This window comes from Takifugu rubripes, chromosome 1 (assembly GCF_901000725.2).
Source record: "Takifugu rubripes chromosome 1, fTakRub1.2, whole genome shotgun sequence".
NCBI classification, from domain to species: domain Eukaryota; kingdom Metazoa; phylum Chordata; class Actinopteri; order Tetraodontiformes; family Tetraodontidae; genus Takifugu; species Takifugu rubripes.
Genome location: NC_042285.1, coordinates 12,149,928 through 12,167,416, shown reverse-complemented (window position 1 = coordinate 12,167,416; position 17,489 = coordinate 12,149,928). Strand labels below are relative to the sequence as shown.

Here is a 17,489-nt window from a genome sequence, read left to right as displayed (position 1 = left end):
GAACATCTGCAAACACGACTGTAGGTTGAAGCAGCAAGAAGAAAAAAAAAAAAAAAAAAATCCAGAACACAACCACTGGTCAGACGGTTTTCCATTTTGCTTTATAAAATTTCACGTAGCTTATGTGAAACATTATCATGTTAAAGTTAAATGTGATCTCTTCAGTTAGTTAGCTGTGGTGCTCAGCAAGATGACATCACAACAAAGGATGAACGTGGGAAAGGATTCTAAAAGCAGCAGAGCTCCTTACAGCCGGCACAGAAGTAGCAGTGAAATAACACACCTCTCATTTACTGTATGTCACTGAAGCACAGCACACGTGGATGCTAGAACTCTTGTTTACCTGGATAAATATGCAATTAAAAAAAAACAAAAAGTACATTTAATGACAACACATAAAGGCCCAAACTCATATCATACCGATACAACAAACAACAGTAAGAAACAAAAAAAAAAACCCCACACAAAATGACCCTTTTTCTTACATTTTAGTATAAAAGAGATGGTTTTCTATAGTTTAACATCATTCGATCTGTTTGTCTGTGTTGAAAACCTGGCCAGAGACCCTGACTGCTGAGAGCCGCTTGCCTTTGAACAACCAAAAGGTCAACTAATTTCCTAAAATGTTGCAGATACCCACTTTCTTTAAGTCAGGACTTTTGTTTTTGATGGCCCTGACAAGCCATCTGGGCTTTACATGCAGCTACGGTACGCCAATGCTAACACTCAAGTCGTGCTCGTCGGTGTTGCATCTTCGCTAACATGACTGTTGATGAGCAAGCCTCCTTTTAAATCACAATAAGCTGTATATGTTGGACAGCAGCTACTATACTAAGACGTGACAAAAGCCTCTCTGCATTTCCTTCAAACGTTGATGGTATAACTGTGCGTGTATAACGGATGCCCAGAGGTGCCAAAGGAACACGTAGGTACTGATGAGTCACGATCCCAATAAGATTTGGCCACAACGGCATGAGATGAAACATTTCTTGGTTAACACACAGGAGTACAATGTGGCTCACAACATATGAGTGCCCCCCCCCCCAAAAAAAAAACAACAACCAAATGTAATGCATCAAGGGAGGGGGTAATATGTTGTCTCCTTAGCCTTCATTTATAGTCTGCTTGTGTCTCTGTGGGGCTTCACTTGAACCTTCTTAACTACATTTAGGTCTTCTGTGGAGCTGCATACGGTTCACCGTCCTAAACCCTTTCACCAGGTTGATAAATGGCTGTAAACAACCTGAGATCTCTGATCACTCAGCCACACGGCTGTGCCAAAATGACTAGACTCATTTTCAAAGATGGCTAACTTGGTTTGTGTTATAGATGTGGTGGATGCACCGGGGTATAAAACATTATTTTTTCCTTAGATTGACCTCTTTGATGGTAGAGGTGGCTTTAGCCAGATATCATAACTCATATCCTTGTCACAATTGTCATCTCTGTTCACCTTTTTCCCCCCCGATTATATACAACAAAAACAACACAAAATAACATACAGTGCTGCAGAACCTTAATATTATTTGTTCAGAAACTATTTCAGGTCCATCTGAGGCGCCAGGACTGGTTTAATATCCAGTTTGTGCTCAATTGCAACAAACATTTTAAATTCTGATAAATACTGATTTTTACTCTGTAGAGAATTTGTTCCTCCCTGAAAATTTTCCACTTAAAACAATTTCCAAACGACTGTAAAATGCTTATGAGAAATGCCTATAAGTGCTTTTGTTAAAAAAGAAATTCTGTTAAAAATCAATGTACCACCCCCTGCAGAACTCTATAGGAAAGTGACTATAGATGAGTCTGTACATGTTAATAGAGCAGTCTATAATTAACAGGATGACTAATGGCTAACCACGGCCCATACATTCAGTGGGCAGAGGCACACATACGTCTCACTCGTTACTTTTGTGGTTGCCATATTGACCAGCCACAGCCCAATATATGATTGATTTATTTCACACGTAATGATACATGGCTAGACAACTGTACACATTATATCAAACTAACAAAAATAAAGATACATAGTTGAAACGTAAGGAGCGTAATTGGCATTTAACATATGAAAGTTACACTGTAAAAATGTGGATCTTACAATTGTCATACAACCAAACATATTATTATCATTAATATACTGTACATTTTCATTCATTCCAATCATCCTTCCACGGATGTTTATTTCTCTCTTCAACGCTGCTGCTGCTTATGGCATCAGCTTATGGCACAAATATGGTAACCATGAGCATGGAGGTCATATCAAATTCCAATCTAAAAACAAATATCTGGCTACTTATCTGATTCACTTAACAAGCCATAACCAGCAGATTTTTTTAACCCCTAATACAGCTCTTATTTGAATCACCTCTCTGTATTTTTTTTATATCTCTTAGTATTTGATGCTGGCATAGAATTGTCAATTCAGATACCAAAGCACTGGCTTTTACAAAATACATAATACACTCTCAGAACACAAAATACTGTAGTGATTATTACTGAAGCAACAAAAAATAGTCTGTCAAACACAGATCTGCATTTACTGTTCTACAACCGAAGTGAACCTCGTGTCACAAAGCCAATTCAAAGATTCACAATGAGTGTTGCAATTGAGCCCTTATGTTTCTGAGAAGTAGCCAAACTTAAAACATGTATATAACCAACCTTCAATAACACCGCCCCTGATTATTCACAAGAAACAAAGCCAACTACACCAGCTTAGAAGCCTGAAAATATCTTTGCATCGGAGTATGCAATGATACATACTTAAATGAAAATATATTTATATAATTTGTGGATTTTTCACAGTCGTTTGTACTGCACTGTACCGCATTGTCCATCTATTTATGCCTACATAATTGTCACCTTGAGGGAGTCTATTGAGTCACTTGAGAGAGAGTGTGGCTTGTTTTCTTCTCTGTGGTAGAGAAACGTCTCTTGGATTTTGTTCAGTCCGATCTTCAGCACCGTTAATGCTATGTGTGTCTTTCATTCCGACTTGCCGGCACGTTCAGGGACCGATAACGCTGAAAGGCTATTTTTTTTTATTTTATTTTTTTTCAAATGTGAACACAGCTTGTAGAAACTGCAAAAAACATTTGCTTTGGCACAGATTTACATTGTAGCAATGTCCATTCCTTGATCTCCATGGCCAAGACCATCACTACAAACACAAGTGGACCATTGTGGTATTCCTTGGCTCAGTACACTCTCAGAGACAGGTCTATGTGTTTGTGTATTGCCATGTCAGTCTAGGCTCTCTCCTGGTGTAACGTCAATGACCTCTATTGTCTAATCGTTCAGCTCAAAATCTCAACATCAATCCCCTCTCTGTCTCGCTCTCTCTCTCTCTCTCTCCGTCTTTCCATCCCTCTCTCTACACTCACTTTTTTTCTTCTTTTTTTTTTTTTTTAAATCTGGGTCTCTTGGACATTTTCCTTTGAGTTTCCTTTGAAGAGAAGGGGCTCCAATTGTGGATTCTGGTTCTGGCCCATGAAACCCTTGATGGATCCATGTAGTCCCATGGTAGGCATGGGGAGAGACATTGGAAGAGGTGGGGACAAAGAACTGTTGATGCTGACGCCGTTGCCTGATGAGGAAAGCAAATTAGAGGTGGAGATTGGGACCGAGGTGCAAGAGATGGGGATTTCCTGGACTTGCTGGTTTTTGTTACTCAGGATCCCTCCTGGTCCCATCCCTTCGGGGCCGATACTGAGACCCATTACGTTGTTGTTGAAATGATGGGTCTTGTAATAATGGTTCAGAGTATCTGTGCGACCAATATTGGGAAGGCAGGACATTTCTGGATGATGTATTCTTAGGGTTCCTTCTCCAACGGTGCCGGACTTCATCGTAGAACCCCCTGAGATCCCGCTCCCAGCCCCAGCTCCGATCTCATCTTCCACATTGACAATTTCGATGGCTCTGGCCGGCCCATGGTGTTTGTGTAGCTGGTGCTGCTTCCGGAGTTTATAGAAAACCACCAACATGACAGCCGCCATAAAGGTTATAGCCACAAAACAACCGATGATGATCTTTGTGGTTTTCATAACGTCGTCGAGGCCTGGAATGTTGGTCACATCTATGTTGGACACGGTCACTGCATTGTCATTGATGCGGTTGGATCCTGGGGACAGTGATGAAAGGGAGGATAGGGACGGTGATATAGTGATGCCAGGTTGTCCATCTATCACCCCTCTCTGGACAGTAGGATTCGGAAAATCTATGAAGGTCTCGTTCACGTACTGTCTTGCTGAATTTTCCTCATCACCCCTGACTGTCTCCACTGTCTCCACGGTGACCGTAGTGAAATAGCTGTAGCTGTTGCTGGGATCTGAAGCCGACACATTGAGCACAGCAGATGCGGTTGTGTTTCCGGCAGAGTTGGTTACCATGCAAGTGTACTGGCCTGTGTCTTGCATGGTCACATTTGTGAAGTTAAGCGTTCCATCATGAAGTACTGAGATCCTGACTCGGTACGATCCGTGGGTCATCAGAGTGCCATTCGGAGTGAACCAATTCACAGAGGTCATTGAGGTTCCAGTGCGACATTTGAGCTCAGCAGCCATGCCCTCGGTGACATTAAGGTCAGTGGGTGGCTCAACGATCACAGGGGCGTAGCAGACAAAATGGCTCTGGTCCAGCTCCCCTATGTATTTTCCCTTGAGCCCAGGGGGCGCGTGGCAGCGAGCACAACACGTGGTGTTGCTGGGAACCGTTTCTTTTAGCCACCAGCTGAGCCACAGAACATCACAGTTGCATACCCAGGGATTGTGATTGAGATGAACCCTCTCCAGCTGGTGCAAAGGAGTGAAGAGATCATGGGGCAAAGAATGGAGAGAGTTGTGGGAGAGGTTGAGCTCCTCCAGGTTTTTGAGGTCATCAAAAGCATTGCGTTCAATAACTGAGACTCTGGAGTGCATTAGCCACAGTTTACGGAGAGAAACTAAGCCCTGGAAAGACCCAGGCCTGACTATCCCCAGTTGGTTCCCGGACAGCTCCAACTCCTCTAGTCGCACAAGTGGTGTGAGGTTCGGGATGTCCTTCAAGCCGCACATGCCAAGATTCAAGAAGCGTAAGTTGATCAGACCTTCAAAGGCAGCCTCTGAGATGAAATCCAGCTTCCTGAGCTCCCCTAGATCGAGACGACGTAAAGAGGGAACGCGATGAAAGGCAAAAGCCGGCAGAGTCTCGATGGGGTTGTTTCGTAACCATAGTTCCCTTAGCTTGCTGAGGTACTCGAAGGCTTGAGACGGCACCACCGTGAGACGGTTGTCAAAAAGCTCCAACGTGTTGAGGTTAGGAAGGCCGGTGAATGCTCCCACCTCAATTTGCCGGATTTGGTTTTTGGAAAGCTGGAGGATTTCCAAATGCCGCAGGTGCTTGAACGAGTCCGACTTGATCACCTGTTGTGGAAACAAAAGGTCGGAGGCATGTTGTAGCAACAACCGAATTACACTTGTCAACATGAATTTTTAAAAAAAAATAGAATCCTGTAGCGTCACTGGAAAAAATTCTATGACTTGCTCTTTCAATAGAAATACATTTAGTTAAAATCACAGGAAAAAAACAAAAAACAGGTAATGTTTTATGCTGTTATGGACACATTAAATCTTAGAAAAGCTGTAAATTTGTCGAGCAGTTTACTGCAAAAAAAAAGAAAGAAAACAAAGCAGTGATTTAGGGTATTAGAAAGTGATAACAAAAAAACTGTCTTGTTTATTTTAATTTAAAAACATGACTTGATTTATTTTTTACTTTTTTTTTTTTTTTTTTCTTAAATTTTGCTCCAATCACATAATTACCTGAATTGTGTTCTCCTGTAGGTTGAGGTATCTGGTGTTCTCTGATATACTGTCCGGGACCTGATCGAGGCTCTTCCTTGTACAGATGACCCGGCTTGCCTGGTTGGAGCATGTACAGAGGGAGGGGCACGGGGGCGCTGCCTCTGTCAGATGAGGCCCATGGCTGTGGAACCACAACAAAACCTGGACCAACCAAAGGAGGGGGGAAGGGGTGCAGGGGCCGGTCACCATGACAAGACGCATGGCAACTGAGTCATGACCCACCCCTACGACTGTGATGTGGATAAGTCACCTCCGAGCAGGGGAAATTTATGTGCTGATATCGACGTTCATCTTGAAAATTCTTTTTCTAATCTGTTCACGTTAGAAATAGAAAACTTGATTGATTTTTTTTTTCCTATTCTTGTTTATTTGAGGGCCCTCTTTAGCATAAACGGCTTCCTTTTCTCGCGCTGCTCATGTTTTCTTCACCATTACACACCTTGTCCTCTTCACTGTGTAATTTTAGGTGCCCCCTGTGTTTTTTGCTCCCATGTCAAATGTCGGAATAGAAAATTATTTTGGGGGGTGGGTTGCTCCTGGAAGTGTTGAGTGCGAAGAGGCTGTTGCTTCTCACTGCGATAGGGGGGGGGGGGGGGGGGGGGGGGGGAGGGTAGGAGACAGAAAAGAGAAAGCAGGTCAAGCAAGCCCAGAAGCTATCAGATACACACGCATCTATATCAAAACCAAATTTAAATCTCAGAATGTTACCAATAGCCCATCACCCGATTACATGACGACTAGAATTCAGGATTTCTCCAATGCTGACTCTCAAAGGTCGCTTTGTAGATTTAACTTGTGAGTCAGCTGCCATTTTCTTTGAACTTGGCATCTGGGTAAAGGTCTGAAATGGCCACAAAACTCTGGAAGCTCAGACGGGCAGGCACACTCCACATCCTGGTAACCCACAGTTTGACGAGACATTAGACGGCAGCTTGATTTTGCAAGTGCACAGTGAAGAATGAACAAATGACCTCCACACAGTAATGTGAGTCACTCAAAGATGAGATGACCAGAGGGGAGGGAAAAAAAACACAAACCAAAAATGCAATACCAGAGTTTGTCATACAGTACATGCGTTTGTGTTTCCTCAAAGTGTAACAATCCACACACAGAAGTGGCTGCGAGCATCAACAGAGTCACTAAATTTAGAGAAGTTTGGACTCCATGTCCAACAATGATTTCACTTAAAAAGAAAGTGTTCATTGTTTCTTCAGGCACCTGATGCTCAACACTATGACCAGGCAGTCACGAGTTGTTTTGTCTATTCAAAACATATAAAAATGATACTGTGATGTATATAGTACCGCCATTGTTCCACCGGCCGTATTGGCTCTTTATAGCAGAGGCACTTGTATTTTACAAATTTATTTCCTCTCAAATAATCATGTTTTCGTTTCAGTCCTCAGCATCTCCTCTTCAATGCAGCGACGATGCATGCGCTCCTAGAAACACAGTTGCTGTGGCAACCTGCTCACTCACCATCTTGTGTTTTTTTTTTACTGTCCACTGCTCCAACCCATATTAGAGTTTAGATGAGCTTGATCAACATTCGCGGATCACAATTAAGAGAAAACGTGGCTGTGAGTTCTTTCTCTGTTCTTTGTTCAGTCAACAGAAACACACCTTTATGCAAACTTGCAACCAATGAAGCTCCACGTAGGTGTATGAAAATATGTTTGCCTCGTGTAGAGAAGACTGAGGACAGCGCCCAGACAAATCTTGGCTTTCAATATTTGACGACGAGGTCAAAGCTGTCTTAAACACCTACAGCAGCTATTAAGAAAGCTCATAAGGGAGTGCATGCTAAAAATAGACTTTTTCTGATTCTTTGCACATCCCACAGAATCTAAAAGACACACAGGCAGAGAGAGAAAGGGCGATGGAGAGATTCACACATCTGACTGTCCCAACAGTGACTGCAACAAGGAAATAACAACACATCGATCTGCATTTGATAGCAAAAATGCTAACGTATCACTGCTAATGCTGAAGCTAAATGTTCTCGCATGAGGGTCGACAGCTGCAGCAGCGTTTTTTTGTTTCTTACACTGTCTCTCCTTCAAAGAGTCTCGTTCTCATCCAGGAATTAATTACGCCTTCCAATAATTAGCCCGAGTTAACTAAACCTGTCCCAGAATTGCAGATGATGCACAAAGGTGGCCCTGCAGTTAAAGTCCACGCTAACGCTCACTTGGTTATGCTACAGATCACAGCAGCATTTTGAGAACAATTTGCTTGTCAGGGATTAATAAAATGTTTCTGGAAGAATTCTAGACCGTCATTGCGTAGTTTATTCTACTTCTATTCTTCAGACAGTCTATTTGATCTCCGCAGACATGAAATCAGAATCCAAGTATTCATTTATTTTTATACTACAATCGAGTGTGATATTGGTCCAATTATAAAACGTATTAGCATTTCTGGAAACACTAACCACTTTGGTGCATTTCCTTATTAAACCACCTTTTAATGCAGGCGTCACTAAATGAATCTATGTGACACACAGGCTGAGATTATAATAAGGATGAGACCTTAAAACTGCGAGCGAGATGTTTCTCGCTTTGACCTCTCCTCTCAACATCTTCAGTGACCGCATTCTCCTCTAATTTGCTCATCTGACACTCTTGATCCTCAATTAAGATGTTTTTTTCATGACGGTATTTAATTTATTTTTCTCCCTCAACAGTTGAACCAAGGTATTTTTCCGTCTTGATCTTAACCGTTTTTCCATGTCAAGAGCAGATTGGAGCCATGTAGATATCGATTATTCGATCAAGCTGGAGAAAGCGGCTCAGTTGTGAAAAGACAAATTAGCTGCAAACTGCTTACCAATTGCTACAAACCAATCACATCATGGTAAGCGCCTGATTGTATCCAAGCAACCCTCCCCACAACAGAGCCATTTAGGTTGGTGAAGCAACAGAAACTGGCTTTTCTAACAAACACTGGGCCCGGTTGCTTCTCATGTAGGCTGATGGTCTGGGAGGAACACAAAGCAACACAGGTGCAGCAGGGCCAGCATAATCTCCTGTAGCTATGACAACACTTGATTGATTCAGGACGTGGGAATAGGGGTAGGATGGGACACATTTCAGCACTGTCGTAACCAGCAGATCTTAACCAGTGAGATAATTGCGGTTCCATACAAACTCTTTTCACAACCTTTAATTGACACCACTTATATATGGCCATTAAATTAACTGTTTATGAGGGGTGCCATGAACAGACCAGTTGTCCTACACCCCTAGTCATCATATAGCCTCGAGGATAATATCTCCTACAATCGAACAGAATGGCCTTATTCATCTATGCAGCTGCGCTCACTACGGCGCACCTTCTCGGGAACGCAATTGAAATTCTGAATAGGCCTAATTCTGCACATGCTGCATTACAAAATGGCTTGCATCCATTCTCTCGTCTGGCTAATGACAACACCACTGCACCCACAAATAACCCATAAGCCCGACGTTATTGTATTTGGTCCTTTCGGGAGACAGGCGAAACGCACAGGCTGACATGGATCGAGGTGTTTTAGTCTGTCACAGCTCTGTTCTATCCCACTTTTGAATATTTTGCGTAAATCAACGGATATGCGTTTAACCTTTGCTCGATTCCCAGCCCAATCCTCCCGATCCGGTGGCTGATCTCAGCCTTCATGAGATGAGAGAACATATGCAATAATTACGCCGGCCATTTCAGCCTCTTCTACCTGATATCCACGTACCTTAATGCCTCGGTCGGCGGCTGTGGCGTAAGGTCGATGTTTTCTCTCCCGTCGTCTTTTCTGCCTGTCCTCAGTTCTCCAACCCAAGCGTCTACCTCTCCTATCCTCTCTTCTCTAAATTGATTCGCTTGTTTCCGCGGCTGTGAGCTGGCTCTTGTTCTTGTCGGCTATTCCGCAGCGCCAACGCAACGCGGGGTGCTGCCGTGATGGCAGGTTAAAAGATGAACACAATCCACTCACACTCTGGGGGGCGAAGAAACTGAGATCAGATTAGGGGGTCGTCGGAGAGAACGACGTTGGTTTTATCACATTTAGGATCGAGGTCTGGGACGAGTACATCCATGCGCCGTATCATTCTGGGAGAGAGACGCAGCAGGCAAACGCGACGGCGCCCGGTGGGCAGAGCATTTTGCGTCCAGCATAGGCGGCTCTTTACGCACAATTCGTATGTGCAAGTGTGAATCCCACTAAGACAGGCGAGGTGGAGGACCAATTATGCACGTACCTGCGCTCTTCTGGGTTTAATCTCTGCAGCTACGCGTGATCGTCGCGGGTTGTATTCCCACATATTTGTTTAGCTCAGGCTGCAGGCTGCAGGCTGCGCGTCATGGGAATATTTGCGTTATGCGTGCACACAAATCTGCCACCGAGTTGCATTTATTAAATATGACTCATTTAACGTAACACTGACTAAGAGGAGCGCGGATAAGACTTGACCTGCCGTGCACGCGCGCTTTCTGTTTTTTCCTGTTTCTTTTGGGGGGTTTTTTGTAAAGAAGGAAAGAACACGGTGGAAAGTCTCTGCGCGCTTCCCTGTTCTCCCCAGGAAACGTTGCAAAAGTGGAAATGTGTTTTTAGAAGTGCTGTAACCAGAGCTACTGGTGCCAAAGTTTAAGCACAGATCAATAACCACTAAAGCTTGTTGAACAACACCAATGTCAAGTTTAAAGATTTTTACTTGTTACTCAAATATATACCTTGAGTCTTTACATGCATCCATTCAACATCACACGTGTTCTACGATTTTACACATTTTATTCAGCAATTCTCATCACCAGTAGACACCATCTACGTGTCCACTACATCAACAATAAGAAACGTTTCTGCGTCACAGAGTTTCGTAGGCCTACTAATGTCTGTATAATAAATGTGCGGCGGTAGCGCGGCCATTTTAGTAATGGTCACGCTAAGATTAAATCTAGCAAACTAATGAGGTCTGTTTTCTGCAGGCTTTGCATGTATTTTTTTCTTCTTCTCTCCTTAAAGCAGAAGTGGTGATTTATAGCTCCATAAGGAATCCGCCACTGCTCAGTTGCATTGCAGCATCAGACAATGCACTCGCTGCAGCACAATTATAAACTCCAGATCTGTGAAGCGGTTTAATCCCGTAAATGCGCTTCAGTCTCTGCACTTGAATTTTGACTTGTAGCTGAGTGCTGCATTTTCTCATCCGGGAAGCAAAGAGAAGGCCAGCGAGTTATTAGCTCATAAAGGAGCCAGTTCAGACGTGGCCACTTTAACTGTGGGTAAGTAACCTCCCCTGTATTGATCTTTGTCAGGTGTACATTCACATGTGTAAGATGCCTCAATCCCCATCATCATTATCACCATCATCACCGTCGTCACCGTCGTCACCACCCCCCCACAGGGCAGCGAGCACTTCTTTGCATCCACAACTAAAGATGGAGGAAAGATAAATGAGAGTGCATCTTTGCTCTGTCTCCGTCCACACTAAAGGTCAAAGGACAGAGAAGGCCAGTTATGCTTCAGAAAGACCCCCCGAGATACATTCACTTGGCCTCTTCCTCTCCTCCCCTTCCTCCCCATCCCGTGAATGCCGTAGTGAGCATTGTTCACTGGCTTTTGCTGGAAGCTGCACAGCAATGAGGTCTCTGTGCCTTTTGCCTCTTTCTCATCCTCTCCCCTCCCCCTCCTCTCCGTTGCCTCTCTCACTCTCCCCCCTTCTACCTCTCGCTCCTTCCCTCTCTTCCTCCCTCTATCTCGACCCCTCCATTAAATTTCCAGTCACACAGCAGTGCAGAGGATATTCCTCCCTTTCCCTCCTTTCCCCCTCTTCCCTCATTCCCCATCATTCATGCTGAAATCTTAGCCCACATCCTGCCCCCTACTCATCGTCGCCTCCATCCGCGCATCTTCCTTTTTTGGGCCATCCAACCCCCACACCATTTAAAATGATTCCACGTTACCCATGCCAAGCCCACCCTGTGGTTCTGCTCTCGTTCCTTCCCCCTCTATCCGTGTCCTCACAGTGTCATTGCACATTGAATCTGATATCCCCCCTCCTCCCCCTTATGTGACTATGATGTGTGTGGGTGAAGGGTCTGCAGGGAGAGAGACGGACATGCATTGGTGCACAGTAAATGAACAAACACTCATCGTTGTATTGCTTGTGTCATCAGTAAAGAGGGGAGAAGAAATACGGCAGCAAGGACTAATCCTGCGATGCAGGAGACGAGTGCATGGTATTTCCAATATAAACTCTTAATGCTGTGTTAGCAGCCACAGGGGAGGAGAAGGGGAGGGCGATGAGGATTTGGCAGCAACATGCTATTGCCAAGACATATGTGGCATGCTGATAGCACCAGTGTCGCTCACACTGCAAAGAAGCTTTGGAAGGGGGTGCTGATACACATCCATCACTCGCATCACTTGCATTTTTTTCCTTTCGTTTTTTTTTTTGCCAGTGTGGAAGTGGGTGGTTGGGTAATTGAGTTCAAAGCAAAGATTAAAGATGCGGATGGGTTTTGTAACAGTAGCACTGAAGTTGGATCTTGGCTGAGAAGCACCAGTCATCTTTTAATGGCCCCCAGCATCCAATCAGGTCTGTGCATTAAGTGTTTGTGGTTTTAACTTTGGACGCAGAACTTTCAAAACTGAAAAAGGAGAAAGTTGGACTGGTGTTCGCTGCCATCTGTGCACCAGAATAAGAGAGATACAGGGGATAGTTGCAAGTTATTCATGGTGACATCCGTATGCGTGAGCCCGTGTGTGTGTGCATGTGTGTGTGTGTGTGTGCACGCACGGCTGTGCATGTGTGTGTTACAGAGGCAGAAAGGGAGAGAAAAAAAAGAGGGAAAAATCCTAGTGTCACAGTATCTTAGCAACTGCCTCCATCTCCTTGGAGACAAGAACTGACATCATTTCCTGTCTATGAGAACTCACTTTTGGTTTGTACATGCTGTGTTATGTGTGAGGGCATGTCTGAGTGTGTATTTGTTAGTCTGCTGGTGTGTGTTCTTTGTATGCAGATATAGGCACCAGTGCAAGAAGAAGGATGTATTGCAGTTTTTGAGTCAGAGAGAGCTGGAGAAAATAAAATGATTTTCTAAACGTGTCATGTTCTGTAATAGGGAAATACACGTTACATTTAGATGTAAATTCAATAAACTTACATTTAATTATTATAAAAGTCAGGATTTAACCTCAGCCTTTACATTGACTACCATGTGGTTACTTCATATAAAAAAAATCACATGAGGTGAGCTCAATTTAAAAAATAAGAATGCCTTTTTCTTTACCATCACTGTGTATTCCTGTATTTTATTTCTTTATTTGACCAGTTTGTCAGTAATGCCAGTGATAGGAGACTGTCTTCAATGTTATGTTTTACCCCCATCTAGTGGAATAAAAAGTCTTGGCTTCTTTAGGACTGAAGAATGAAGAAGCCTCTTGGAAAAAAGGTGAAATGTCTTTGAAAAACTAAAGAAAGTCCAGTTAACAGTGTTGTTCTGTAAAAGCTACGCGACAAATGAATTTTACAGCTTTTATGAAGTCCTTTTTAACCCATTTATCCCTTTCAGGGTCACGGCGAGGGTGTCAGAACCTATCCCAGCTGTATATATGTGAAGGCAGGGATGAGTCCCAGGGGGCATGTGTGAGCATTTAGGGTTGTTTCCTTGCTCAAGGGTTCCTCAGCAGTACTCTGAAGGTGTTCTGGCACCTCCCATTGCTACCAGAGCATCTCCCCAGTACAGCCCAGTCCCCTAAAGCTACCACCGCCCCAAAATCACTTAATACGCTATTCATTTTAAATGCTTGTGATGTTTTACTTCTGTTATTTAAATATCAGATAAGAGCAGTGCAAAGGCTTGTCACAAGTCACCAGAGCAACCCTGCTCCATATTCCTAAAGGGAAATGTGGGAACTGTGCTGTGCCAGCAGAGCACAGGATAATATTTGTGATATCTAATATTTAATATCTGTTAAATTTGGGAGATGTGAGCAGTTGTTTTCAATAAAACCCAATGATGGAAAGAACTATAAAACTCAAAATGGGCTTTAGGGGAACATGTTGGGTTATCTCCCTTTAGAGAGGCTTCATGTACAAACTGCCACTAAGCTCCACCAGGATATGCAACAAAAACATGTTTAATAATTTACTAAATTTCACTTTTGAATAGGGAATGTTTTACAGATGACATTTTTATTGGCAGATTTAAGAAGCCAAAAACAGAAGTCAACGTGAACATGTCTAGATGCACAGGTGTTATCAAACCATTATTCCGGGCCCATTAGGCTAAAAGAGTCAATTAGAGAGAACGTGTCACTCATTTCAGTAAACAACTCACAATACGAGGACAAGAGCCAAACAGCGAGCCCATCTGATGAATCAGCAACTATTTCTCCACACATAGCTGCATCATTAGAGCACCCCCAGCCGCACAGTAGCAGCAGGTACTACAGCAGCTGCAGCACGAGCCGAAGGCGGCCCAGCGCCACCGCAGACACCCGAGCGCTGCAAGCACTTTAGCGTGCTGACATCAGCTTCCAGCCTTGATGCATCCACAGGTCCGGCCTCGCGGAGTCATAAACATGGCCCAGGACATTTAGTCATTAGTGCTTTTCTACATTTTCTTACACACTGACAGCAGCATCTGCATCCATCACAAAGGCACAGGACACTGTTAGTCATAAATAACAGCAGCAACAGAGGACATATGAGATGAGTAACAGCACCGGTGCTCCTGCAGGGGAGTGGATTGGGCACCATTATGGAGGGGGGGAGAGAGGCTTAAGTGGGAGCAAGGCACATCACCCAGGGTGTGGGGATCACACTGCTTTTCTCTGGGTTGTGCAAGCTGTCACAATAAGTGCCAACATGCCCGTTGGTTTACTGGTTTACCATAAAGAGCAGCCTCACATGCGACACTGTTCCACCACCACACCACGTTGTGGTTCAAAGCATTTATGGAATTTGGGGAAAAACTGACTCTTCACCTCCACAGGATGATGATCATTTGTTTCCCTCCTCTTTTAGTGAGCTTTTTTATGTTTAAGCATTTTAATCTTCAGATAGGTGCACCTATTTTTTTATTTAACATAAGAGCAGCATTTACATTTAAAGTTGGCTGTTCAATCAGACTTCAAGCCAATCAAAGATTATTTTATTTTAAAGCAATGCACTGTCTTCACAAGTGGTCTAACAGGAATTTGAAATAATCACGTACCAATAACAGTTGTAGCTGTTTTAGCTGAGCTAAAGCAGAAGCTAAACAATATAAGCAAAACGCTGAAATAAACCAGATGCCTTTTAGATCTGTCCAGCTATAATCACTCTGACTGCATTTTGTACATTTTAAAGGGGTTTATAGGATTACTTTTCTAACATGTGATTTGTTATGTTACATTTGGGCGTTTTTTACAAAATAAATTATTTTCATCAATTCATCAATTTGAATCCATCAATTTCAGTAGGTGTGCAATACTCCAACCTGACCACTAGGTGTCAGAATCTTATCGTTTTCTTAAACGTCTTCATAATAGTAAGAAAATATGTACCAAACTCACAAAAACCACATGTAAATATAAATGTGTTGTGCTTTTTGTGCTTAACCCTTATTATAACATTGGTGCTTAAACAGAAAAAGGTTGGGATAATGATTCCATCAATCCGGGATACTGTGACCCAAACCTGTCCAGGATTCAGCATCATTTAACCATTTACAGGACAAAAGAGCTCTTTGACTGTGCGTATTTATTTTCTTTTACTAAAACAAAGTGACCTATGCTGACCCCAAACATATCTATCACTCCAGATGAGCTGTGGTCCATCTGTATCAGGAGAACTGTGGTCCGTGCTTCTCTGACCACAGTTCTTCTGATACAGATGATTTATTGCCACGTCATCGTCGTAAACACCATCACCACCGTCGAACTGTTTGGCACAACGCACAATTAAACAGGTTTCACATATATACAACACGTACACAACACAACATAAGAAAAACAGACTACCTCGCTGGCTGCACCCCTGAGGGAATGAGCCCCCCATGAGCAAAGAAAAACATGTCAACTTTTTGTTGCAGTGTTACCTCAAAATAAATTCGTGAAGTGGAGTACCAAATTAAAAGGTCCGTCACTCAACAAAGAACAGAAAATTATTTCCTTTTGTATGATGTGTTAAATAAAGAAATTAAATATTCATAAAAACAAACAATGTTAAATAAAATATTCTATACTCATAAAATGACAACATAAGTCATATTTATGGCAGTTAAATATCACAACAGAACTTTTATCACCAGCTGTATGAAAAAAGTTATGAGTGAATCGGGTGAGAATTTGTCAGATTCTGTCTGGTCAGACTCTCGTTTACGTTTCTTAATCTTTCTGACTCTTGAAGAACGAGAAGTGCAGCTGATGGGATGTAATTGTGGAAATGATAGAGCAGCAATAGATATACAAAAAAATGCATCTGGAAATAGTTTACTTCACTTCTTTGAGCCATATGTCTTTTTAAAATTTCCACAATAATTAACATCTAGTCCATATGGTGGGATGTGTTGAGCTGAGGTCTGAACGGACTCTGTGCATCAGCATCCTATATATATTAAAAAAAAATACAAGTGAGCCAAACAAGCTGCACACTCAGCACAGGCCATTAGAACATTTAATCACTGGACACTGTCTCTAAGCTTTGCAGGGCTTCTCTCAACCCAGTTTTGATTTACCCGCCCTCTTCCCAAGGAAAAGAAAAATCTCATTCACGAGACAGATTGCTGAGCGGGCCTCTCTGACCGGCCCCTATAAATCATTCTTTAATCAGAGGCCTCTGAGATTGGGCGCAGATACCCCTCGGGAGCACCAACGTGACACCTCGGCTCCTCCCAGCACATCACCTCTCCTTCACTCCTCAGCCTCGTCTGCACTTGTGCTGGTCGTCAGTAAAATGAAAGCAATGACCAACTTTGCTCAGGCCACCACCCAGACACTCAGACGGCCGAGATGTGGAGCAGGAGGTTGGAGAAAGAGACGGGTTTGTGGCCGAAGGAGAACAGAGGTCATGATTATGAGCTGCTCTCGAAACACATAATACAGCAACAAAAGTGTCACCTGTGGACACTCTAAGGCTCCAAAAGCTCCCTCATTCCAGATCTTTACATTCTTTTAGGTCTTCCAGTCCTGACTGAATTACTGTCCAGTAGAATACTGATTGAGAAATCTGGTTTACTAAGTCAGGGTCGATGTCCAGAGCTATGAACTGTGTGTCACAGTTTCTTTTTTTGTCATCTCTATGCACTCACACGAAAACGGAAGATGTTGACCAGCAGTGGCCACCGTTAACCATTTCCTTACACCTGACAGAACTGATGTAAAGCTGGTTGCTGAACAGCTGGTGCTAAAGTTGAGTGCAACCTGCGTTAAAAGTGTTAAACACACCTACAGAAAACAGCTTCCTCTGCCCGGGTGGCTTTCAGTGGGAGTTACCATGATGTGTGTTGAGTGTTTCAATATGGATTTGGCGTGCTGGTGACATTTAAACCGTGTTTAGAATTTAGACTTTAACTAATTTGAGTCTCGACTAAGCCCATAAATGTTTAACGGTTAAAGGGGAGGGAGTGTAAAGTCAGACCAGTGAGAGGAGAGGGATGAATTCTTTTTTACAATGCAAAGAGGCTCTG

The 17,489-nt window shown here is 43.2% G+C and overlaps 1 protein-coding gene across 2 annotated transcripts; it reads right to left on the bottom strand.

Moving 5' to 3' along the window:
• Nucleotides 1–1,940: 1,940 nt before the first annotated feature.
• On the bottom strand, nucleotides 1,941–10,156 carry lrrc4bb (leucine rich repeat containing 4Bb). 2 transcript variants are annotated; one of them, XM_029844916.1, is made up of 3 exons: nucleotides 9,568–10,156; nucleotides 5,802–6,416; nucleotides 1,941–5,402 (listed from the first exon to the last, which is right to left on the bottom strand). In XM_029844916.1, exons 2-3 carry the CDS (start codon nucleotides 6,042–6,044, stop codon nucleotides 3,408–3,410), a joined length of 2,238 nt encoding a protein of 745 aa, XP_029700776.1. In that variant the 5' UTR covers nucleotides 6,045–6,416; nucleotides 9,568–10,156; the 3' UTR covers nucleotides 1,941–3,407. The 2 variants fall into 2 exon arrangements, with proteins under 2 accessions (XP_029700776.1, XP_029700780.1); XM_029844920.1 differs by lacking the exon at nucleotides 9,568–10,156 and adding an exon at nucleotides 8,673–8,840.
• Nucleotides 10,157–17,489: the final 7,333 nt, after the last annotated feature.

Coding starts and splice junctions, on each gene's coding strand:
- lrrc4bb (XM_029844916.1), bottom strand. CDS start 6,044: ATGCGTCTTGTCATGGTGACCGGCCCCTGCACCCCTTCCCCCCTCCTT. Junction 5,403..5,801: donor TACAGGAGAACACAATTCAG/GTAATTATGTGA, acceptor TTTCCACAACAG/GTGATCAAGTCGGACTCGTT.